Here is a 27,896-nt window from a genome sequence, read left to right as displayed (position 1 = left end):
GATACTATTATATTCTTATCTACATATTTAAACTCTTTAATCAACTGAGTAAACTGTAAATTACTTAACTATTTGGTTAAATTTCCAAACACATGTGACCTAAAATGCTGTAAGAAATTGAGTTAATTTTTATTGGTTAAATAAGCCCATCTGAGCACTTGGATTAGTCATGGGCAATTAAATGCGAGCTATGATAATAAGATATGGCTTTTTCGTGCGGTTATAATCAAATTTCACAAGTTTCTTACCATAAATGTTGATAAAACCATGGGTTGGAATCTTAAAAATAAAGTCAACTGAGCCACTGGGTTAGAACCAAATTGTCAATCAAACTAGCGTGTCTAATAAGTTAATTTACTTGATAATATGAAGGCCTTTATATACCGAATCCCCCCAAGAGGTATAGTTCAGAACCAATTGAACAGAAATAGATTAACTCTTTCATCATAAGAGGGGCAATTATTTAGTAACTATGTGCACATGGAAGGAGATTTGAGCAGAGGATATGCTTTATTCTAAGACTGGAATGTTAAAACCATACAATAACATTACAAACACATTACTGATTCTATTGGAATTTCAAAACAAAATATTGAAAGGCTAAAAAGAAAGGGGCAAAAAAAGATTCTAAATCAGGGTCAAATTGGCATTGTGCATTTCTTTTGAGAATGACCTAATAAATGGCATCTACCACATTGAACAACTCTCTTTGGCCGCTTCAAGTTCTCTACACGAAGGACTTTCTTTTTCGGTCTGCCAGGTGGCCGGCGAATTTTGGGAGGGCGTATTGTGATATCAAGCTTCGCAGCTCCACCCTCAGCTCCTTCACCCAGCTCCTTCCAAATGCTCTTATCTGGAATAGGATGTATCATCTGTGAATAGGTCTCACGGTAGCTTCCCACTGTGAAACAAGGTTCGGCAAACATATGAGCATTCTGCCCACAAGAAATAAGGGCAGCTGCAGCATGTGCACATGGTAAACCATACAGCTGCCATCGCCGACAGGAACACACACGACTCCTAATATCCACTATATTAGTCCTCTCGGTTGAGACAATCTCAAACTCAACTTCATTTGCTCTAAGTACTTGGTAGCAACGAGCATCTGCAATTGCCTCCGAAATTCGCTTCTCGGCAGATGGAACAAGAATTGAGGTCCATCTCATTCCCATTTCACGACGATTGGTAAACCAAGTAGTTAGTTGATGGCGAATATGTTCCATCATCTGCACAATGGGGAGCTCATGACATTCGAGGGCCCAATTATATAACATCTCAGTCACACCAAGCGTAAAGTGGCCATATCTCACTCCTTCAAAATATGCTACTGCCCAAAGCCGGGGAGGGAAGAGTTGAAACCATTGTATAACATCCTGTGAGATCTCTACCATTTCTGCAATTTTGCTCTCAAACTCTACAGTCGTGAGAGCATAAACAGCGTTCCAGAAGATATTAACCAACTTTGTGTTCTTAAATGTATCACGGAAATTTTCACTGACATAACGTAGACAAAAACCATGAAACGCACTAGGAAAATGGGTTTCTACTGCATCTACCATGCCTCGCTGTCTTTCAGACAGTATAGTAAGTCTAGGCATGTTTTCAGTGTTCACACCAAGAAGCTTCCTCAACTCTGACATGAACCACATCCAATTTTCATCACTTTCCACGTCAACAATAGCAATTGCCAAGGGAAACAATGCGTCATCAGCATCAACAGCTGCAGCACAAAGTAATGCACCCAAGTATTTTCCTTTCAGATCTGCCTTATCAAGTTCTAGAAGTGGTCTACAGGCGGTTATAAAACCATAGATAGAAGCACGGTAAGAAATAAAGAGGCGCTGAAAACAATTTTCTTGTCCAGTGGCAAAAACCGATGCAACACTTCCAGGGTTGGTTTTTCTTATTTGCTCACAGTATGCAGGAAGAAGGCGATACCCTTCTTCAAAAGTCCCATGAAGAGCAGCCATACTTCGTTCCTTTCCTCGCCAAGCTTGCATATAAGAAACAGCAACTCCATGCTGGTCTCGGATATCTTGCAGGATTTCTTTTGGTTTGTACTGTGGATTATCCCGAATGCGTGCTTCAACTGATCTTGCAACCCAACCCACTGATGCTTGCTGATGATGGAGGTTGCGAACCCCTTCACATGTATGCTCTCCATGCAGAGTTCTAATTGAGAAAGTTGGAACCCCAGGACATTTTGCAACATGGACTCGCCAGGGACAACCTTCTTTGGAGCACTTGGCTATAAATCGGCTGCGATCTGATTTCACTATCCTAAGATCAAAATGCAATGCTATAGCAATATCTTTCAAGGTTCTTCTGCAGGTTTCAACATCAGGAAATTCCTGCCCGATAACTAATGAATGTTCTACAAGGGTATGAGAAGTATCAGCTACCACTAAAGCATGATCAGCCATGACTACATGAAATGAGGCAACAGACTGACGTGATTCAAAGGGCTCCCTCCATTCAATAAACAGAACAGAAAATGCTTCCAAGGAAAAGCTTCAAAAACAGCATGTATATACTCTAAGTTAAATTGCAGTAGAGACAAAAAAGAAAGGAAACTAATATACATACATACATAATGAGGTGGCAGGTCAGCGGAGGTTAGCCAAAACAAGCTAGGGAATCAAACAAAAATATGTATACCAGCATAATTAATCAACATATAAATGGAATTTTCTTCTTGACAGAACATAAACATTGGCAGCAAAATCCCTTTTTAAGTTTTCAATTAGTGAAGCAACTTATTTAGTACCCAAAAGTATTATATAGCACACCTGTGATAGGTAAAGAAACTAATGAGCAGTTGTTAAAAGACAACCATATTTAACAGTAATCTCTTCCTCTATAATGGGAAGGGGAAGGGAAATTGAAAGAAAAATAATCAGGTCTATGATGAAATATCAAAAGGAAAAAGAAAGTGAAAAAAGTAAAAAATGGAACAAAAATGAAAATGCAATTTGCATTAATTGCTATGAACATTAGACATGATACCCAGAGCCAATCATCAATAAGAATAAAAAGTACTAATTTAGCAATTCTAACACAAAGGAAGTAACTTTGCAAGATTTTGTAACTTGACAATCTGAAACTAGTTGTATCTTAGTCTTGGGGGAACACACTACTATATCAGAGCCAAATCAACTTATGCCTAAAACCATGAGAAGAAGCCACCTATGGTCAACGTAACAAAAGGAACCTTGTGTATGTTTGTGAAGAGGTGTCAACATGCAAGTTGTCTATGAGAATATGGCCCTCTGATGTAGGACCTAGTTTATCATTAATTAGGGATTGAAGATGCAGTACATCCTCTATCTAAAAGCATTGGAAGAAGTTATAGAAAAGATTTAATCAATAAAACTTAAAAAATCATTCATTATTACTTGTGCCGAGTATGTTTATGAAATTTTTACAGCCTATATATTGATATTGAAAGTTAATCATCTGATAAAACTTATAAAAAGAAAGTTCTGATCTAATTCATTCTTTTAAAGAAATTAAACGTGGAAAATACAAAATCATACTTGATATCCAACAGCAACAAAAAATTTTCATAGTTTCACCTTTTTCTTTCTTTCATTTTTGTCCTTTTTCCCCTTGAGAAAGGATTTTGACAAACAATTTCTTCCCCTTCTTATTTCTTAATATGTTGATTCACCAGACTACTTATTCATTTTTGCTTTCATTATGGTTCCTCTGTTGTTAAGATTTGATCAGATAAAGTTTTTATCAAAGATCCTGCAGGTGTAACCTTTATTCAAACTATTCAACAAGCATGACACCACAAATTGATAGTTTTGAAACAAAAAAGAAAAAGGGTATAATACTTGTTCGCCAGCTAGGTTTCTATCCAAGTTGCATCTCCCTGGCTCCAGGAACTTTTTCAGTTCAAAACCAATCTTTAACTGTTTGAGGGTTTAGGTTTGAAAGATAACACAGAAAAAATTCATAAAACCAGGATTAATCACTTGAAAGTTCAACATAAACAAGATAGACTTAAGACCAACAACCCGAATCTGATATAACTTGAATCCAATCAACCAGAAAAACTGTGAAGAATTGAAACCTGACCCAAAATGGAAGCCAAAAGTCTGCAGTGCAAAGTTGATAAAAGATAACCAGAATAGCGAACTCAACTACACTGACAGCCTACATAATTGACACTAAAAGTCCAAGAACAAAATCTAATAAGCCCAAAACAACCTATAACTGAAGCCAACATGACTCGCCTCATTGTCTACTCCAAGGAGAATAAAAAGATATTTTAAGGCTATTTAGAAGAAAAAATGAAGGCAATGAAAGAAGATGATATGAATGAGGGAAATCAGCAATAAATAAGAAAGAAAAAGGGAAATCATGTCTAGGGCTTTCTAAGCAATCACGCTCAGGATTGGATGAAGGAAGCTATTTTACAATTGACAGATTATAAAAGGCAATGCGCAAAATACTAACTTCACCTAAATCTGTCAAGACTTCAAATCCTAATTACAAAAGTAAGAACCATAAGAACAAATAAACTAATTAAAACAGCATAAAAGGAGTCACTAACATAATTCCATTCAAACAACCATTGACCACATAGTAACTAAACTTCGGAAGATTTGTCATTAACTAAAATCCCCTTTAAATAAGTAACTGACCCAAGCCCTAATAATACAGTCCATGTCTCAAGGATGAAGTTTTTTATCCCCCTTAACCAAATATGATGAATTTGGACATAGAATCATCAAAATCTTCAACAAGTAAAAGCAACTTGAACAAATTCCAGTGAAGGAGAAATCCCATGTCACAGCAAGATAATTACAGCAGAGGCAATACCATAGCAACTAAACACCTTCAATGCCACAATTTTTACAAAAGTGAATAAATACAGGCATGGGATACTTTTGATAGTTAATATCAAGCCACCTTTAACTCTTCAAGCAACAAAAACAACACTTTTGAGTCTACAAAAATTACCAATATTTCGAAACAATCTAGGTTCCAAGCAATCGAAAAACGGAAATTACAAAAATGGGCTAAATTCAAAGGGCTTACTAAGCACAATCTAAACTTGCATTAGCTCTATAAAACTTCACGAAGATTAATCCTTTTTCTTAACTCGGCTAATCACTCTATTTTAAGGTATTAAACAAATTAGTTCACTTTCACCAAAAACTACAAATTTAAAGACCCAATTGACCAAAAATGTTACCTGGAATTGATTTAGGTCTAACTCTTTCAAATTCCACGATGCCCGCAAGATCTAAGGCTTGTTTCTTTCAATAAATTTTCACAAAAAGGAAGGCAACAAACTCTTGCCCTTTGCTCAGCGCCGCCTTTTAAATGAAATGGGAGGTGAAGAAACCCTGGAATAAGTGGAAAGTTTGAGAATTGGAGAGGGAAAAATTAAATTTGATAAAAGAACTTATTTTGCTTTTGTGTTTGGATGATTGGAAAACCAAGGAAAACTGGAAAAAAGTTGGAAAGTATACGTAGACCTTGTGTTAAATAATTGGCAGTTATGAGGTAGAAACATTTTGAGTAAATATCACAATGAGTCCCCAAAGTTTCAAAATATATCATTTTAGTCTTCAATTTTAAAATGCTAATATATATAATCTCAAACTTTACAGTTTTGTTTAAATGAGTCTCTACCTTTTTTCCCCTACATATATCTTTTTATTTCTACCCAAATATGCTTTTATTTTCAAATGAAAGGTTAATAATGATTTCAATAAAATTTATATATATATATATTATAAATTTGTTTCCACTCATGTTGTGTATGCAATAATCTAGTTTATGATAAAAGATTTCAAACTTTTTTCTTGCATATAATTAGTTATATTTAGGTATAATTTTAACTTGTGCATGTCTTGTGTGGGTTTTATCCAATTCGATTCAGATGAGTTTAATTTTTATCTCGTTTGTCGTTTGTTGTTTGTTGTATATTGTATTAATTAATACTATTTTATAATCGATCAAACATATAATTATACTTGTAAAGTCACTGCCTTTCATCTTCCAACACAACTTAAGCATGGGATGAAGAATGTTTCCATTAATTATGGATGAAAAATCATTGTATTTTATTTTTGAGATCTTTTTCAATCTTTCTATTTTTACGCTCTACTAAATGCATTCAAAGTTTATAAGCAAGCTTGGGTAAGATATATGTGGTTCTAAATGGTTGGAAATGAACTAAATACAAAATTAATTATACTTACAAGAGATGATCTTTAATATGGTTAAGTGAGTATTCAATAATAATAACTTCACAAGTGAAGTTATAATTTTGTCTAGTACCCTATTTATTTTATATATTTTTTATGATACCTTATATATATTTGTCATCAACTCAAGTTGCATATTAAATATTTTCCTGTTATAACCCTTTTGAGGACTACTATGTGAATTTTGAAAAATGTGGAAGTCATCATCATTTTCTTTTTGGCTAAATACAATCAGTTATCTTTAAAATTATCTTGTATAAAAAGTTTTGAAATAATTTTAAAAGATATCATGGTTTATAAATGAAAACTAATAAAATAGTTTTAACTTTGAAAGTCTGTTATGTAGAGGAAAAGTTATAGCACCTATGTTGATGCGTAATCTTGGACCCAAATATTGAATTAATGGAGTGGAAATTAGTTCAAGAAGAGAGATTAGAATATGATTAACTACTTTAACGAATTTGACATGATTTAAAATTTAAAAGGTAATTCAAGTAATCCTAATTAAAATAAAGAAAATAGAATAATAAAGAGAAAATTAAAGACCAAATTTGTGAATGGGTGATTGATGTTTTAATTAGATTGAATTCAACAAAGCATTTAAAAGACTCTAACCAAGATCAAGAAATTCTAGTAAATTAAAATGTCGAGAAGTTTTTTTTTTTTGAATTATAATAACAAGACAAAGTCCAAACAACCAACGTAATTAATGTGACTCGAACCCAAGATATATCTAAGGCGGTGAGCACATTTGATCATCAGACCATTACATGAAGTTCAAAAAAGGTAATCTTTAAAATTATAAATTCCTAATAAATTGGAACAAAAAAGGAATAAGAATTAAATGGAACAAAAACATTTATTAAATTTTAAATTTATATATAAAATTGTATATAAAAACCTAAACTAGAAAACATCGTTTGCGTTTAAACATTTGAGATAGTCATGCCAGAAAAGAAATTAATGAAATTACATGTTTCGGAAAAACGACAAAATGTGAAGTTTTAGAAAGTCGGTTTGACGCATTTCAGGATGCATAACAAAAGTGCAAAGAAACAACCTAGATCGCAGTTCAAACTTTTTACCTTATCAAAAGAGTTATAGCTGGAAAGATGTGGAGTCTGCTCCCCTCAATGAATCTACCAATATTAAATAAATTACATCTTTTGTATTTCTTCACACTGCACTTGTAACAATTACTTGGACAGACAAAATCAAATAGTAAGGCAAAACCATAAGAATGATTTTTGCAATTTGAAAATAATCATATGTCAATGAATTCATTAATATAGTACTTAGATATAAGTGTAATTGCTTGTAATTACAAATGATAATATATTTAGGTGGGTCCCACTAAATTAGTGTAAGAATTGGAGTTATAAAATTTATATTATAAACATGAACATGTATGAGTGCACAGGATGATTACGGCCAAATTTTTCTTATACTATAAAAATAATTTATGTATTTTATAAAGTTATAACAAAAAATTATTTTATTTAAATTTAAAAAGTTCTAAAGTTAAGGCTAAAAGTTTATTATAAAAATAATTTACTTGTTATAAAAGTGTTATAATATATTTATTTATAAAACTTATGACCAAGAAGTATGAAAATAACTTATTTATGTGCTCATACTATATATTATAAAAACAATATACTTATTGTAACGCCCATCTCAATGACCGGTACGAATGTGAGACACTAATGGGACATTTTCGGAACAAAATCAATACTTTATTTAAGAAAATAAAGTGATAATTTTTTTTTATAAAATTATAGAAAAGATTTAAATTTTATTCAAAATTAGTTTTATGTTTTCAAAACAAAGTTAAAAAATCTTATGGCGTCAATTAAAACAAAGAACTTGGTAAATTATAAGAATAAGAAAGTTACTTAGTTTATTAAAGGCTACTCAAATCTTTAAGGAATTTATTAGAAATTAAGTAAAACCAAAAAACAGTAATAGTACATCAAGTTATCACCCAAGCGACCAAAGCTCTTGCCTAGGCAGTACTAGAGTTATTAGTTTTTTTCTTTTTTTTTTTTAGCTAAGGAGCTGCTTAGGCGACAATGTAGTTAATACTAATTTCGTTAAGCTGTTGCTCAGACAGTATTGGAATTATTTACAATTTTACACATTCTTGAGTTTTATCTAAGCTTTCAACCACTAACTCCATAACACAAGTTTCAAGTACTATTTAACATATCAAATAAGCATATTAATACACATTGATGCTGTAATGGCCCAAATTTAAGGTTATTGGAACAGTGGTTTCGGGACCACAAATCCGATGAGAAAAAAATTTATTTTTATTATATTTTTATGGCCTACAATTTCACGGAAAGATTTCGTGAAAATTTTGTTCAAAAATTTCGACGTTTGGGCACTCAATTTAGTCAAAAGGACTAAATTGTAAAAAGTGCAAAAGTTGAGTTCTACATGTTAGAGGTGTCCAATTGTTATGAAATTTTAAATTGGAGGTCTTTATATGGTATAGACCATTGGTTAAGTTGGTGGACAAAAATGGACATGGTTAGGCATGTTTCCAAAGTTTTTCATTAAGGGAATTTTAGTCATTTAGTTATTAAAATGAATTAAAAATAAAATTAAAAGCCAATTTTTGATCATCTTCTTCATTAGGCCGAATTTAGCAAGGGTAGAAGCCATAGTTAGGGTTTTCAAGCTTCCAAGCTCCATAGTAAGTGATCCCAAGCCCCGTTTTTAATGTTCTTTACGTTTTTGGAATCCTGGTAGCTTAATTTAGCTTATTCTAGCAATAATTTAATCTAGGGTTTATATTTGGAAAAATACCCATAGGTGAAATGTGTTTATTTTGATGTTTTATGGTAGAATATGAAGCTAGAAATTATGTTAAACAACTTTTGCTAGTCGATTTTAAGCGAAAACGAGTAAGTTGACATAATCGGTAAAAATCCCTAATGCACATAAGTAAATGTTAGAGTGAGAATTTGATGTTGTCATAGAAGAGAAAAATGTTCAGCATGTTATAAAACATAAGAATAAGAGATGAAGTTTAATTTCTGAGCCTTGGGGCAAAAATGTAATTATGCAAAAGTTTAGGGGCAAAATCATAATTTTGGAAAAGTTAGAGTCGAGGGCTGTTTTGATAAATGTGAGTATTAAATAAGTTAAATTTTCTATTTTAGATCAAGAAGAATGAAACTCGAAGCTAGACAAAGGAAAGAATAAAGTTGAAGGCTAAGTTGGTGAATTTGGCTATATTTGGCACCAAGGTAAGTTTACAGTAAATAAATGCAATATTTTAATAATTATTATTAATGCTGATATTTTCCAGAAATTATGTATTTATTTCATGAATTTATTTGATGTTGACTCAAGTATGATACGATAGAGAATTAGTATTAAAAAGTCCCGTTGAAACTTTTGGAATGTATTGGATACAAATGTCATGACATTTGGGTGATGAGATCCCATGTAAGACCATGTTTGGAACATGGCATTGGTATCCTTGAGATCATGAGAGGTCCCATGTAAGACCATGTCTGGGACATGGCATTGGCACCGAGATGAGAGGTCTCATGTAAGACCATGTCTGGGACATGGCGTTGGCACCGAGATGAGAGGTCCCCTGTAAGACCATGTCTGGGACATGGCATGGGCACCGATATGATAACATCCCATGTAAGACCATGTCTGGGACATGGCTTTGGCATGTTATGATCAGAAGAGGCCCAAGTATCCTTATTGTTCCAATGTAGCTCAACGGGCTAGTAACCGAATCATGTACATGAAAGTTCAGTTAAGAGAAAAAATGGCAAGCTCATGTGAGTTATAAGAGTTAAGAATTTATTATATTGACAATTGATATTCAACGATGCAGCAAGAGAAGAGTAAGTTATGCACACAAGTATAATAAGTAAACAAGCAAGAGAACTAGAATGAAATTAATTAAAGAGTAAACTAGAGATATAGATACTTGAGTAAATTTATTGGTGTTTAATACTGCTATTTATTTGCTAGTAAACTTACTAATCTTTATGCTTACTTCTTTTTTTTCTTTCTCCTATAGTATTGTAAAGCTACTTCAAGGACCCTAAGAAGTCGGAGATCGTCCACACCATCAACCACAACTGCTCGGTATTTTTGGATTCTGTTCTGAGTTTAGAAAATAATTAAAAATTGTACAAAAATAGTTATGAATTTAAATTTACATGCTTAGATTCCTTAATGAGTCTATTTTCTGTAGGAACAAGTGGGAACACCATATGAAAATCCTATAATGTGAAAATTTATTTTTAGTATCAAGAGGTCAGAATAGTCGAATGGTGAAACAGGGGAGATTTTAACTAATAAACTGTACTAATTGACCAAACCAAAAATACTGAAAATTTTATGGCAAGTAGATATATGAGTCTAGCTTCAGGGAAAATTTACGGAGTTAGATTTCGAGTTCCATATCTCAAGTTATAATTAATTTAGTAATTGCTGCGCGATTGGACAGGTTTGCTATAAATAGTGAAATTAATTTTCAAAGTAAATTTTTATGCTCCAAATTAGAAAGATAAGCTAAGCAATGCCTCATGCTCGACTCTGGCAACAGTCTCGGGTAAGGGGTGTTACAGATGCCCTAGGTACATGCCATTCACATTACAATATTTATATTCATCACTAGACTTAGTATATATGTCTCTAATATAATAAAAATTTCACTTTAACATTTAAAAAAACAACCTTATAGGATCGTCGGGTGATACAATGCTCCCTAGCTATCATAACAACTTCTCAGCAAGTCTACACTTACGCTTTTTAAACAACTAACGCGTGAGCTATAAAACTCAATAAGTAACAAGGATAATCAAACTTTGTCCTAAGTCTTTTAGATGAATCATCATCTTAAGTTTATTTAAGTCACATTGTAACTATTTTAACCCTCTCATGTGAGTTTACAAGTTAAGCCAAAACTTGTAGTTTGATGGTTTATTAACAATTCTCATTATGCATGTGTTCCCAATTTTGACATTTGATTCATTTATGAATCTCACCTTTCAATTTCAATTTGCATCCCTGAGAGCTTACACAATTATTAACTCACCTTACTAACGCATTAAAGGTTTTAAGTAGACCATAATTTGTTTAGATATTTTATTGCACCAATTTCTTGGAGGCTTACTTTTCCACTCTGATTCTTTCACTACAGCAAAATAGGTTTTCTGCGGTGTTTTTTGGGACTATAGCGGAGCTCTAAAACTAAATTTTACGCTGCAAAAAATGCCGCTAAATTTTACGGCATTTATGTGGAAAAACGCCACTATAGAACATGACATTTAGTGGTGTTTCTCACAAAAACGTCATTATAGAACATGACCTTTAACGGCACTTTTCCCACAAACGTCGCTAAAGAACATGATCTTTAGCGGCGCTTTCCCCACAAACGGCGATAAAGAACATGACTTTTAGCTTCATTTTTCCTAAAAACGCCACTAAAGGTCATGTTCTTTAGCAGGGTTTGTGAAAAAAAGCCATTAACTTTAGCAGATTTTTAACATCCCATTTTCATTCATATAGTAGAACCCGAATTGTCAACATAATTTCCTGTAACATCAAATTCAACCAAAAACTGCAAATCTAAATGATACTTCAAATCCAATGAAAAAAATATGTATATAATCTAATTAATAAATGAAATAACAAAATTTATTATTTTCAAAAGTTATAATGTTAAAATATTCTTACAATAAGAAAACAAATGTCTAAGATGGTGGATTCTGCAACTGTTGAAACATTTTCATCATATTCTGAAGCTGTAGCTGGAGTACGTCATATTTTCTACTTTGTTCTGCTTCCCTCGTTGCTGCCTCTGCTGTAAGTTGTAGCTAGAGTTCTTCATATTTTCTTTGAACCTCTGCTTTTCTCAATGCTGCCTCCGCTTTAAGTTGAGCAATTTGCTCAACTGTACTCGCTTGCATCTAAGCCATCTGGTCTCTTTGTAACACCCTTAACCCGAATTCGTCACCGAAACAGGGTTACAGAGCATTACCAGAGTTTACAAATTAATTATGAGACATTTCATTTCATCTAGCATTCATATTAGAAACCAATCAAAATCATACATATTGTCCCTTAAACGAGCCATCGAGGCCCAAATTACGTATTAGAAACAAATAGGGACTAAGAAGTCTCAAAAACATTTTCGAAAAATATTTAAAATTTTCAACACTGCAGGGGTCACACGGCCGTGTCTCAACCCGTGTCTGTGCCCGTGTGAGTATATTGACTTGGGTCACATGGTCAAGTCATACGCCCGTGTGCTAAGCCATGTGAGCATTCTGTTTTGTGCAAATTTAATATACAGGGGACACACAGCCGTGTCATCTGGCCGTGTGTCACACACGGTTGAGACACGCGCCCGTGTCTCTGCCCGTGTGGACGAAAATTGGCTATTTTACAAGCCATATTTCTCACCCAATTCTATGTTAATCTATACACGCCATTATAACCAAAATCAAAACATTTGAAAGTACCGATAGAACCGATAGATAGTGTGATACAACTCCGACAAGCTTCCAACCCAATTGAGCTTCCGATAATCTGAAAAGTAAAGGAAAACACATACATAAGCAATGAATGATTAGTAAGCTCGTATAACTTTAATCATAATACTTCTTTTCAAATATGAAATTTAAACACATCAAGAATAATCCAATATTGATACCACAATACTCATGAAGTTATATTTAATAGCTCACTAAGTGAACAAATCTACAGTATCACTATATATATATTATTCCTAACGTAGTAGGAATTTTAAACAACTTTAACTCTTCCAAAATTTCTTTATTTTCTTTTGCGTTTATTTACCTTCCACACTCATTCCATTTGTATAACACACCAGTTATAAGCATATCATTCAACCATAGCTACAAGCTAGTGCATTTAAACATAGACCTTTTTCGAATTAATCACATGATAACTCATTTCATAAGAAATTGCATAACTTAAACTTTACCACTCTTTCATGAGCACAAGCATATTTCCATTTGAACACTTACCATTTCAATGCACCTTATAATTAAAAGTATTACCATTCAACCAGTAATTTGGCATTTGCCTAAGCATCAAACAACAACACTTGTTAGCGTACTTGAACATATTTCATATAATTTCAACATCAATAACCTTATTATCTCAACATGTCACACTTGAATTTATACTCGTCTCAACTTACATAATTTTCATTTATCACATATCAACTTATTAATATATATACATTTCATGATACATATCATCTTTTACTGTTTCTTCATATATCATCCAAGATAACTCCCGATAACTTACCATTCGAGGAACAACTTACGGATATGAGTACATCGTTTTCAAAAGCCAGAAGGCTAAACAAAAGCTCATGAGAGCTATACGAAAAGTAAACACGAAAGTTTGCAACAAATGCTGAACCTCGATTTACTTGGGTAATTTACCGTCAATTCATCTTTTATATTTTCCGTCAATTCATCCTTTACATTTCCTGTCAATTCATCCTTTACATTTGTAGTGCCATAACCCAGTTATGGTCTTATCATTAGAATGCCATAGCCCAGCTATGGTCTTACATATAAACACTGTCATGGTCCAACCATAGTCTTACGTTCATAGTGCCATAACCCAGTTATGGTCTTACGTTCATAGTGCCATAACCCAGCTATGGTCTTATCATCAGAATGCCATAGCCCAACTATGGTCTTCCATATAAACACTGCCATGGTCCAACCATGGTTTTACGTTCATAGTGTCATAACCCAGTTATGGTCTTATCATCAGAATGCCATAGCTCAGCCATGGTCTTACATATAAGCACTGCCATGGTCCAACCATGGTCTTACGTTCATAGTGTCATAACCTAGTTATGGTCTTATTCGTCAATTCATCATTTGCCACAGAACGATTGTACTCAATCTCGCGTTCCACTCGTTTTGAACATTTAATTCAATTTCATAATTTAACAACAAGTTTATTTTCAGCAATAGATATGAATAAATACATAATACCATTCATCAAATTAATAAATAAACATTATAGTTTAGCCCTACGAACTTACCTGAATTGAATTGTAATAATTGCAAGAGTTCAGGGTCTATTCCACTATTTTTCCTTTTCCACGAGTATCTACGAAATCTTGATCTTAAATATAAAATTACTCATTCATTAGCATATATTTTAGTTCCAATTCATTTCACAATTTATACCCATCAATTTTTTGAATTTACACAATTACCCTAACTTTTACAACTTTTACAATTTAGTCCCTTAACTAGCTAGTCTATCAAATCAACTAATTTTTTTCTCAATTAATCATTTATCCAAATATTCTAGGCTATCATACAACCCTTAATAAAACAGAAATTTAATACCAAACCCTAATATTTTAATCATGTTCACAATTTGATCCTAACATCAATATTTAACAAAAATCACTTTATAATATCATCATACAACAAAATTAAAGCTCTAAACCCACTTGATATTAATAATTTCTTTCAGTATATTAATTTAGACAATAAAAAATTCATTTCATGCAATTTGATTATTTTGATATTTTTACAAAATTGCCCTAAAAGTTTACTTTTATTCAATTTAGTTCTGAGCCTAAAACATGCAAATTAGCCATTTTAATGTAAACCCATGCTAGCTGAATATTCATATATATTTTCCTCCTCCTCTTCTTTCCACATCCTTAATGTATATAACTTGCTTATATGTAACATTATCTATAATTCCACTATTACTTATATGTTCATATCAAAGTTGTCCACTTGAGTCATAGTCACTAAATTATTTATATATTGAGCTAAAAAATTCTAAATTAAGATCCTCTTGATGTTTTTGAAACTAGACTAAAATATATTTCTACCATAAAAATTTTAGAATTTATAATTTAGCCAATAAGTATAGTAAAATCTTCAAATTTATCCATGTTCGTTGTTTGACAAATTCGACCTTTCTTTACTAAAATTAATTATCTCTTAGTATAGGGTTTGGATGATGTCTCCATTTGTTTCTCTTGAAAATAGACTCATTAAGAATTTAAACATATAAATTTAAACCCTAATTATTTTTTAAAATTTTGATTATTTTCCAAAGTCGGAACAGGGGAACCCAAAATCAATCTGACCTTGTCTCACAAAAATTCATATATCTCATAATATGAAACTCTTTTGCTTACACCATTTCTTATATGTAAAACTACGCTCAATAGAATTTAATTTAATACTTTAATTAATCTCTAATTCAATTTCTACAATTTTTGGTGAATTTTCAAAATCAAACTACTATTGTTGTCCAAAACTGTTTTAGTGCACAATGTTGATAGCCAAGTTTATAACACCCTCCTTTCCTTTCTCTACAATATTTCCCTTCACTAACACATCAAAAACATAGAATCTTATATAAGAAAAATCTAATTTAACATCATTTTCATGCTTTTTCAATAATATCAAACTTAAAAATATATTAAAATCTTGATGTTCTTACCTTATTCTATTGATTTCAGTCTTTAACTTGATTTTCTCTCTCCGCCAGCTTTTATTTCTTGAATCTAACTTGATATTCTAGCTCCCCATAGTCTCCATATTATTTTACTCTCTTGGTAGCTATGGAAATTCTTTTGATTTCTAAGTGAAAATGGTGAATTTTTGGTAAAATGACCAAATTGTAAAGAAAAGAAAATTTCTTTCTTCTCTTCTCTTCTCACGTGGGTGCATGTAAAGATGAAGAATTCTTAATCTTTCTTTCCTTATATACTAAATAAAATAATAATAAAATATCATTAAAATATCTCTAATATCATCATTGCCTTCTAGAGTTCTCTCTCTTTCTAATTGACTGTTTTGCCCTTTATGATCTTTTAAAATTTCATCATTGAGTTATCACTTAATTTGGTGAAATTACGATTTAGTCCCTCATAATTCTTAACCTATTCAATTTGGTCCTAATTTATCCATTTTTCTTAGTTTCTAGATCATTCCACCCTTAAAATATTTATACTATTGGTCCTTTAACTTTTTCATATTTACACTTTAACCCCTCAAATTTTATATATTTACTCTTAGGCCACAAACTTTTCTTACTTTTGCTATTTAGTCCTTTCTTGAATTAATATATCATAATATACTTCCCAATGTTGACATAACTCAAAATTTCCCTTTTTGTCACTTTATTTCCTTACTTTACTGTATCTAGGATAATATCTTACTTTCTTACTGTAGTAATTTTCGGGGTATTACACTCTTAACCTTTGAACTTCAGCTTGAGTCTAACTCTCCGAAGGCATGTATTGCTACGAGCTGGATCTAAAATATTAGGTTGGGTTAACAAAAGATCCCTGAAATCGAACCCGACCATACCTTTCAGGACCCAAAACTTCAGTAATAATTCGGTTATCAATGTCGTCAAGATTAAAAGAACTATCACTCGAAGCGATTGCTTCATACTCCACCTTTTTATTCTTTAGTTTCTCCTAATAAATCAATCAAATAGTTAGAAACAAAATATATAATCAAAACAAATGCAACATAACTTAACATTATTTGCATTACAAACGATGAATTAAATCATTATAATTAAACATGATAAATATTTAAAATAATTCAAATTTTATTAAGTAAATATACCATAATTTCTGCAGCTTCAATAGTCATAAGAGATCCATCTTTCTTTCTATGTGTAATGTCAAAAAGCTGAAGGCGTCCAACTTTTTGACCAGGCGACAGTTCCTACAATATAGTAGTAAAAATATTATTTAATAGAAAGTAATTAATATTTGACACAATTAATAAATTCAAAATACCTCGTCCTTAGCTACACAAGCAAAACTTTTTGACCCAGCTGTGTGCGTGAATTTTTGTTTTTGCTTACTTGGAGTTCTAACTCGCTCACGATCCTACATTATGAAATTATTATTACGTATATAGTAAATACTATAAACTGAAATAATTATAAGAGTTTGGAAGCACGTAATACCTCTTCTTTCTTTGAATTCCAAAATCTAACTGCATCTTCCCATTAGTACCTCAACATTCCCGGCGGGATATTTCGTAATTTCTCTTCGAGGATTATATTTTTCTTAAATATTCCTTCTTTAAAGCACTTTTATGGTCACTCCATTTTTTCCTAATGCCTTATTCACATAATTATTCGAGACCTCTAAAGCAAATCTCTCTTGCAAATAACACAAGTTTAGAAAGTAAATATAAATGAAACTTAAACCAAAGTATTATAAATTACATTCACGTTATTACCTTAATATTATCGAGAGCTTGATTTTTGTTACTATCAGGCATATGATGCCATAACTCGTAGTTGATAGGCAACAGATTGGCATTTCGTGCTATAATGCCCAAGTATCCTGCTAAAATTTGAGCTTCCAATACAATAGGCTGACCAAGACCGTTTCTAGCTATTTTGACACGCTCGACAGAATTTAACTCGTAAAAATCTTTTAATAGCGTAGGTCCTCGAGTTTTGCGTGTCCCACCACTTTCAGCTGAAAAAATGATATATTATAATATAAGAATTTGAAACAAAAATCAATAATAAAGTCAACACACATGTAAATTAAAGTTAACATTACTTTAAATTTCTGCAGGTTCATCAGCTGTATTCGGAACATTCGAAGATCCAATAGCAACCTGTTGTACACTATTTTTTTCTTCCAAATTTGGAGGATTTTGAACAATACTTAGATCTCGCAATCTTCTTTTAGGCATTTTATCTGCAATACACATAAAATAGTTGAAATTTTAGTAACTAATTCTGTAACACCCCTTACCCGTATTCCTTAACGGAACAGAGTATGAGGTATTAATATTTTTTTTTAAATTTCGACAGCATTTCTGCTTGTTTTTACATACAACCCCCTGTAAGTTTTCAATCACACTTTCAAACAGATCTAATAATCCAACCAAAAACAGTTGTATGACCAAACACAATTTATTTAATAATGAATACCAACATTTTAAATCGAAACATATATATATTAGTTTACGCCACGATATATAAAGTCGTCTATACATGCCATGCTTCCAAAATATGAGTTGCAAAATACCCAAGCGTTGATGATAGTGTGGATGATTATCTGACTTCGTCCAAATTCCGAGCTGGTTGATGTCACTATAACCAAGGGAAAATAAAAACGAGTAAGCATATAGCTTAGTAAGTAAACATATGACAAATAAATAAATTTCCCACATGATTTCATAGCAACATAATTTTAGTCACACATAAATTTCAAGGTTCGTTTAATTTCCAGCAAACTATCTTTCTGCGTCACAGACGCTAATTTATTTTTATCTGGAGGTACAGGACTCCAAATTAAGTTCCGTAAATTTTTCCCAAAACTAGACTCATATACCTTTCTACCATAAAATTATAATAATTTTTTATTTATCCAATTAGTACATTTTATTCTTTAAAGATTCCCCTGTTTCACTGCCTGATGGTTCTGACCTCCCTTTACTAAAATTTACTTAAATCTCTGTACAAAATTCAAACAATGGTCTCATTTGTTTCTATTAAAATAGACTCAATAAGGAATCCAGGAATATAAATTTCAGGCCATAATTATTTTTTCACAATTTTTGGTGATTTTCCAAAGTTGGAACAGGGGATTTCAAAATCAATCCAGCCCTGTCTCAAATAAATTCAAATATCCCCAAATATACAACTCTTTTGCTTGCTCTGTTTCTTTCATATGAAAATAGACTCACTCAGATTTAATTTAATATATTATTCAACCTCCAATTAATTTTCCACCATTTATGGTGATTTTTCAAAGTTGCCCAACTGCTGTTGTTCAAAACAGTTTTATATTTAATTTGCTCTTTTGTAGTTTTTGATACTTCCTTTTACCTTATACATGGGTTGACTATGTATCAAACCCAATATTCCTCCCATAAAATTTTCCACCATACATAAATATTCACCTTCCCAATTTCCTCGTTGAACACTCGAAATGTTAACCGTTATCAGTGGATTCAGCACTTAGCAACCACCAGTGATTCGGGGAATCAGCACTTAGCAACCCCTTTCACATTCAAAGATATGGTGGAATCAGCACTTAGCAACCACCAATCATTCGGGGAATCAGCACTTAGCAACCCCTTGGGGGAATCAGCACTTAGCAACCCCCTTCACATTTAGAAATACGGTGGAATCAGCACTTAGCAACCACCAATGAATCGGGGAATCAGCACTTAGCAACCCCTTGGGGGAATCAGCACTTAGCAACCCCCTTTATATTTAAAGATACGGTGGAATCAGCACTTAGCAACCACCAATGAATCGGGGAATCAGTACTTAGCAACCCCTTCATATTCAATGTACTCCGGCTTATTCCGAGTGTTCAACCGAAACCCATATTTTCAACACTTTACCACCTTTCCCAACTTAACCACATTTTTAGGATCTTGCCAAATATTTATTCTATGTTCTATTAAATACTAACATATATTGAATAATATCAAAATAATGCATTAAATCACATGTTTACTTACCTCGGTGCAAAATATCGAAATTTTACAATTTACTCAACTACCTTCTCTTTTCCTCGTTTGAGGTAGTCTTCTCGTCTTTCTTGATCTATGATGGCAAATTTAACTCATTTAATGTCCACATTTATTAAAATAATCCACCACCCAACTTTTTGAAAAATTACAATATTGCCCCCAAACTTTTGCATAATTACACTTTTGTCCCCAAGCTCGGAAATTAAACTTCATCACTTATTCTTATGTTTTATGACACGTTGAAGATTTTTCCCTTCTATGGCAACATCAAATTCTCACTCTAACACATACTTTTGAACATTAACTATTTTTACCGATTATGTCAATTTACCCATTTTCGTTTAAAATCGCTTAGCAAAAGTTGTTTAACATAATTTCTAGCTTCATATTCCACCATAAAACAGCAAAATAAACACTTTTCACCTATGGGTATTTTTCCAAATATAAACCCTAACATGAATTAACAGTAAAATAAGCTAAACCGAGCTACGAGGATTTCAAAAATGCAAAGAACATTAAAAACAGGGCTAGGATGCACTTACTATGAGCTTGAGAAAGCAAAGAAACCCTAGCTATGGTGTCTTCCAAAATTTGACAGCAACTATGAAGAAGATGACAGCACTTTTCCATCTTTTTCCCATTTTATTTCTTTTTATTACTAAATGACTAAAATGCCCTTACTTAAAAAAAATCTATTTCACTAATTCTATACCCATTTTTGTCCATCAACTAACTAATGGTCTAATTACCACATAAAGACCTCCAATTTAAAATTTCATAACAATTAGATACCTCTAAGATGTAGAGCTCAACTTTTGCACTTTTTACAATTTAGTCCTTTTGACTAAATTGAGTGCCCAAACGTCGAAATTTTTGAACGAAATTTTTACGAAATTTTTTCGTAAAATTGTAGACCATGAAAATATAATAATAACCATGTTTTTCCTCGTCGGATTTGTGGTCCCGAAACCACTGTTCCCACTAGGCCCAGAGTCGGGCTGTTACAAATTCCAACAATAATAGTACATATAAAATAGTTGAAATATTTAACAAGATCAAGATTTAAATTATAATATTACATATAATTAAAAAATCGTAAAATCTTACTACATCATAATTCGTAAATATCTTCATCCATATCCTGACGAACCTATTGAAATTGTGTACTAGTACTAGGGATAGTTTCATTTAAGTTTTGTTCTGGAAAAGGTAAAGTTTCTGATCTTTAGTCGATGTCATCTCTACTTCCATTGCCCGTGTCAAACAAGCCTCTAGGGGTGTTACGGAGTAAAACGTACCAACCCTCATCAGTTGGGTCTTTCGAGTAAAAAAACTTGTTTGACTTGAGAAGAAAATACATATGACTCATCTATAAATTGTTGTCCAGTGTGAATTAATCGAGAGAAGTTCACCATTGTAAAACAACATTGATCTTTTTTAATTCCGCGAGTAATATTAACATCATCCTAATCACATCGAAATAAGACAACTTTCCGTTTTCCATAGTAATCCAACTCAATAATGTCAGTAAGAAGTCCGTAATACTTCACATTTCCCTCAACAGGATTTTATTGTCCCTAACACTAGCATAACTTTTAATTGAAGAATTAACAACTATTCCACAATTTTGAGTCCTCCTAAATCTTTCGCGAGATTTTGTATGAAACCTGAATCCATTGATGAGGAAGGCACTATATATTTTTACTACTTTATTCGGACCTTGGGAAAGCCATTTAACTTTGTCATTGACATCATTTCCACTCCAAACCTACTGATTCGAAAGTAAATAGATTAATTATAAATGTTATACGAAAACATTATTACTTGTCAATGAAAGCGTCAGCTGCAAACCGTTTGCCCTAACCATTCATGAAAAGATTCTGTGAATAACTTATGAACCTCTCAATGTTGTAATCTTTGGGAACGTGAACGAGATCTCAAGACTTGTTTGTACTCGCTATGTTAAAAAGTGGATTACTTTGTTAGAAGATAAAAAAAATTAAAAAGATGAATATTTATCAAATTCTAAAACTTACTTGTGTAATGGTTCAATTGAATCACGGTGAAAAAGAACATATCGATGTGCTTGTACCCAAGATCTATCATCTAAGTGTGCAATTTCAACTTTACCAATTGGTTCTCCATAATTTCAAAATAGATAAGCTTCGGCTAAGTTATGATTAGTGATCCCAACATTTCTACTTGGTCTAGTCAGTCCTGTTTCAACATCTTCTAAATATCTAGAGTAGAAAGTCATACACTCCTCTGCCGAGTAACCTTCAGCAATTGATCCTTCTAGATAACGCTTATTACGACAATAAGACTTCAATTTGCATAGGAACCTAAACACAATATACAACATTATCAAAAGTTGTAATTAAAGGTATATTCATGAATGAATGAAAACTTTGCAAATAAATTAGCACCTCTCTATAGGATACATCTACCGATAGAAAATCGGTCCACCAAGTTTTGCTTCATGAGGGAGATGGATTAGCAAGTGCACCATAATAGTGAAGAACGAAGGTGGAAAGATCTTCTCCAAGTTGCATAAAGTCAAGGCGATTCGATCTTGTACTTTCTCAAGTTCTTCAACAATCAAAACTTTGCCACAAATAGCTTTCATTATATTGGATAGTTCAATTATACAAGACGTCACCTTTTTTGACATACAACACCGTAAAGAAACTGGTAGTAAATCTTGCATCAAGATGTGATAATCATGTGATTTTAGTGAATATAGTCTTCAATCTTTAAGACTCACACATCGAGATATATTTGAGTAAATCCTGAATTTTAGTAAATCCCACACTCCAACTAGACAGAGAATTTTCAGATAAAAAACCAGCCAAATTGGAACTACATCTTTCTTTGTAAGTAACACCTGAACAAGTGAATAAACATTGGGACTAGGCTATGTAGTCTAGAAATATTTGGTCTTCGCCTAACGAGGAGTAACAAAACCAATTTTTTAACTATGTTTATCCAACTCTTCATTTTTCTTTTAAGCACCTATGTCCAAAACATCTACAAATATGGATATGAGATATAGAATCCTCCAATTACACGAAAAAACATAAGAAAAAAGTTAACCTACTCGTGTCAAATACATTCCAATATCTGACATTCGCATCTGAATTCGAGTGACATAAGTTTTTAACTTTTTAAAATTTAAACACAAAGTTATGTCCTCGGTTCCATTCACCAGTACGAAGTCCCCCACAGGTCGAACCTTTCGCCTATTTCACTCTCCTTTAACTAGACCTTAAAGTCATCAATCATCAAACACTGCAACTAAAACTAATTTAGATCTACAAATTGTTTTCATTTTCATCCTTTTAATAATAATTTACGGTAACTATAAGCTATCAAGTCCATCACAATTCATCCAATTCCACCAACTGCAACTATATCTCAAATCATTTATGCTTAACCAGGCTAAATTACTAAGAAATTGGGAAAAAGTTTGCCACTAAATTTACATTAAAATGCACTAGCACATGAACTAAAACGAGAGAAAGAGAGAGAGATCATCAACGTGCCATTTTTCTCCCTTCAAATTTTGAAGTTAACTCCCAGCTTCCGGTTATTTAAAAGAAATCTACAAAAAAAAAGGCTAATTTCAACTGTAAACTAACAAAAAATAAATAGTAACAAAATCCAAAAACTTCATATATTACCTTTTATAAAATAAGATGATAAGAAAAAAATATGAAAAAAAAACATTTGCAGATCGGAGCAATCGAAATCAAATCTGAGTGATGAATAGCGTTTTAAATAAATTTAAAGAACAAACTTAAGGGGGAACGAATCAAATTAGGGCAAATAATTAAATATAATTAAACTAATAGTAATTTATTACACTTGATAAACTTACAACACGAAGCAGCAGAGGGCTGCCGACGGAGATGCAGTAGAGGGCTGTTGACGGCGATGCAGAGGGTTGTCGATTTGGGAAAAAAAGTTGGGGAAAAAATAAAGGGAATTGGGAAAATTGTTAGGGATTTCGAGGTAGGGGAGAAATGATTTGGGGAAAATAAAATGGGGGAAAAAAGTAGGGATTTCGGATGAAATTTTGGGATTTCGGGGGGGAACTGATTTGGGGGAAATGAATTGGGAAAAAAGGGGAAGGTTCTCGGGAAATTACTTAGGGATTTTGGAGAGGGGGAACCGATTTTGGGAAAAAGACTAAGGCATTTCGGGGCTAACAAAACGACGCCGTATTGCAAAAAATAATACATATTCACGGCGTTTGGACCAAAATCGCCACTATTTCTCAACTTTTTGCGGCGTTTGAACCAAAAACACCACTATTGCTCAACTTTTTGCGGCATTTGGAACAAAAACACCGCTATTGCTTACCTTTTGCATCGTTTTTCTCATAAACGCCACTAACGGTTGACTTTTTTACAAGTTTTTTATTGAATTATTGTATCTTTCATATCAATTTTAAATAAATAATTTTTTAAAATTTAAATAATATTTAAAATAATTAGATAAAATTATAAATTTTATATAATTTTATGCAAGAAAACAAAAACAAAAATTTCAAAATATGAAAGAAAAAAAAACAAAAAGCTTTAAAAAAATTCTCTCTTTGTAATTATATATTCTTCAATATTTTAGGAGATTTAAATAACTTTTTCAATTTACTAATTAATTTTTTTCTCTAGAGATGCATGGCTTAGCATTTTTTTAATTTTAATATATATAAAGTTTATCTATTATCTCTTAAATAATTTAAACTATAATGATAATTTTAATATATTTAAATTAATATTATCTCTTTACAATTATATAAGAAATTATTTAATATATAAATTAAAAATAATCAGTCATATACCCAAAAAACTTTAAAATTATTTTAAATAATAGTATTTTCATTTTTTCATTTTTAACATATATTTTTCTATGTTTTACTTTCAAATTTTCTTTACATGTCATTAATTTTTTTCTGAATATTTTAAATATTAAATTAAAAATAAATTATATTTTAACTAATATAAAGAAACTAGTTAAATAATAAATAAAAGAGGATGAAATAGTGCATGCATGGGTGACAATACAAGGAGCAAAACGGCGCCATTTTGTTTAAAATAAAATAATTTTTTGCGGCGTTTTTCTCATAAATGCTTGACTTTTTGCAGCGTTTTTCTCATAAACGTTGCTACTGCTAGACGTGTTTTTCTCATAAACACCGTTACTGCTTGACCATTTGTGGCTTTTTTCTCATAAACGTCGTTATAGCTCTAACCTTTTGCTGCGTTTTTTGATTAGCGCCACTAATGTATAACTTTTGCGGCGTTTTTGGTCCAAACGCCATTAAAAACGCCACTAAAAGCTTAATTTCCTGTAGTGTTTATGGTTAATACCTTTTTAAAATGGAAATTTAGGCTTCTTATAATGGATTATAAAACATTTAAAAGTAGTGTTAATAGCATCCATTCAACGGTTCAGAAAATAAAAACTATTTTAGTTCCATAAAGGTCATTAGTAAACAATGACATATGTTAATTTCAAGAATTCATTCATACAATGACAAAATTGGTTTAACTTCAACCCTTAGTAAGCTTAGAAAAATGAAGAAAGGATACTAGGGACGAATTATATGGAACTACAATAATAGGAGTGTTGAAGCACAAGTGTCTAAAGACTAGATTAAGATCACACCGAAGTGCCAGCAATAGGAGCACCAAGGTGCAAGTAACAAGAGTACCGAAGTAAAAATCAAGAGTCCCTATTAGCATGTCAATCGTATCCTGACTATTTATTTAAGCTACCAGGGCCTTTGTAATACCCCAAAACTCTTGTTTTTGAGAAAGAATAAAGATTTCAAAGGTGAATATAGTATTCGGAGAAAAATTATGAATCATGAAATTTGATAAGGATTAAATTGAGAATTTTTAAAAGTTGGAGGACTAAAAATACAAATTTACCATTTTAAGAAAAGGGCATGAGAATTTAAGAATATTTTTTTATGAATGTGATATGAAGACATAATGATATGTGAAGTTGGAAAATCAATATAAGGACTAAATTGAACAAAGTGGAAAAGTATAAATACTAAAGTGTAATTTTCCCAATTTTATGGAGGAAGGACCAAAATGAAATTTTTCCATATTTAATTGATATTTGGAGACATAATGATGGGATTAAAATTTGCATGCAATGATGTGTAAAGGAGAGAGAAAATAAATGGTAATTAAGCATAAAATGTGTTGAAATGTGATTGGTTGAAAAGATAAGGATGAAATTGGAAGAAAAAGAAAAGTGTAGAATTTTTTATTATTTTAGTAAGGGACGGTAGCAAGCTTGACCTGAAGAAAAAAATAAAGAAAGAAAAGAAAGTGAAAAAAGAAAGAAAGAAAAGAGAATTTTTCTTGGATTTTCTTTGAATTTATCCTTTAAAATCATAGCCAAATCTCAACTCCAAGAGAGCTATGGTACCATTTTCTACCATGGAAACCAAGTGGTTGAAGAAGAAAGTAAAGGAAAAGCTATGGGTTAAAAGAGAAAAGTTGGTTTCAAGTGAAGAAATAGGTAAGTACTTAACTGAATTTATGTTTGCTTACCTTAATTTAGATGTTTGAGTATTTAAATTTAAAATGAAATAACTAAGATAAAGTAAACTACGAAAGTTATGTGATTAAGTTAAATCATTTTAAGAATTATGTTTAAATAGAAGTAAGTCATTAATGTCAAAATTACAAGTAAGTATGATAATTGAATATATTTATGAAATAAAATATGATTATGATTATTGAATATGTATAATGAATTTAATGATGAATATGTAAATAGAAGTAAGTTAGTAATGTAAGAGAGAAAAGAAAGTACATGTGAAATTAGAATGAAATGTTTACATATAAATGCATTGAAAGGAAATTGAAAAGTTTGTATATGATTATATGTGAAGCTAAATGTAACACCCTTTCACCCCTCACCATCATCAGATTAGGGTTACGAGATGTTACGACAATTAACGAGACAATAATTTACAAATCCAAACAAATTTTCATTTAAATAATCATTATAAAACAATCAATCAATAAACATGCCATTCAATCAAAATCGAGGCTTAAATCAAGCCTAAGAAAATCTAAAAATAATTTAGAAATAATTAGGGACAAATTTGTAACAAATCATAAAATCAAGGCAAAAACAGAAAACATAGGTCATACGGCCATCTAGCCAGGCCGTCTAATAGGCTAAGGCCCTGTGAAGCTAAACAACACGGTCGTGCCATCAAACCGTGCGAAATAACTTAGACCATGTAAGTTGCGTCACACGGTCATGTTGCCAGACCATGTAACTCACAGTGATCGTATGAAAAAAATTGTTATCGAAATCCAACAGAGCATACGGCGTGCCATGTAACACCCCTAACCTGTCTCTATCGCCAGATTAAGGTTACAGAGCATTACCATACAATCAGAAATATTTAACATCATAATATTTAAATAAATTAAATACATATTGCAAACCATTCAATCTCATGCATTTTGTCCCTAAATCAAGCCTTTGATGCCCTAAATATGTCATGCAAATAATTTGAGACTAATTTGAAACAAAATGGAAAGTTTAAGACCAAGTTGCAAAAATTGATCCTCCTAAAACATGATTAAAATTCATCTATAAACACTTTTAAAAAAACCAAAACACAGGCCTAAGCTAGATCCTCTAGGAATCGAAACTTTCGACATAGTAAACTTGAAATGCAATTATCTCGGTCTATACTTAATATTTTTTTGCCTAAAACTGATTTCATTCATCTAATTATACATTTAAGAACAATTCCCAATCTTCAAACTACTAAAAACTGTATAGATTCATGGATCTGAAATTTCGACATACAATGGCAATTTTCACAAAAATTCATTAAAATGTTGGCATTCTTTAACGAAACTTTAAGGAATATTTAGAAACCTTTTAATCATATCAAAACTAATGGAAAAACACTTTGAAACCTCATTTTTATTCAAAATCCCAAAATCTACCATGAACGACCCAATTTTCGGCTTTTATTCAAAACTTACGATTTAATAGCTAAAAACTCAGTTTAAAAGACTAGATAACATAAAAAACTAATAGGAAAATGATTCGTTACCTTTTATGGGAGAAAAATGGA

The 27,896-nt window shown here is 31.8% G+C and overlaps 1 protein-coding gene across 1 annotated transcript; it reads right to left on the bottom strand.

The window, feature by feature from the left end:
- Nucleotides 1-491: 491 nt before the first annotated feature.
- LOC105783147 (uncharacterized) lies at nt 492-5,469 on the bottom strand. The gene is made up of 2 exons (XM_012608395.2): nt 5,207-5,469; nt 492-2,511 (listed from the first exon to the last, which is right to left on the bottom strand). Exon 2 carries the CDS (start codon nt 2,421-2,423, stop codon nt 639-641), a length of 1,785 nt encoding a protein of 594 aa, XP_012463849.1. The 5' UTR covers nt 2,424-2,511; nt 5,207-5,469; the 3' UTR covers nt 492-638.
- Between the last annotated feature and the right edge of the window lie 22,427 nt (nt 5,470-27,896).

Source organism: Gossypium raimondii, chromosome 13 (genome assembly GCF_025698545.1).
Source record: "Gossypium raimondii isolate GPD5lz chromosome 13, ASM2569854v1, whole genome shotgun sequence".
Classification (NCBI taxonomy): Eukaryota; Viridiplantae; Streptophyta; class Magnoliopsida; order Malvales; family Malvaceae; genus Gossypium; species Gossypium raimondii.
Note: the sequence above shows the minus strand (reverse complement) of the source record. Positions and strands in the feature narration are given on the sequence as shown.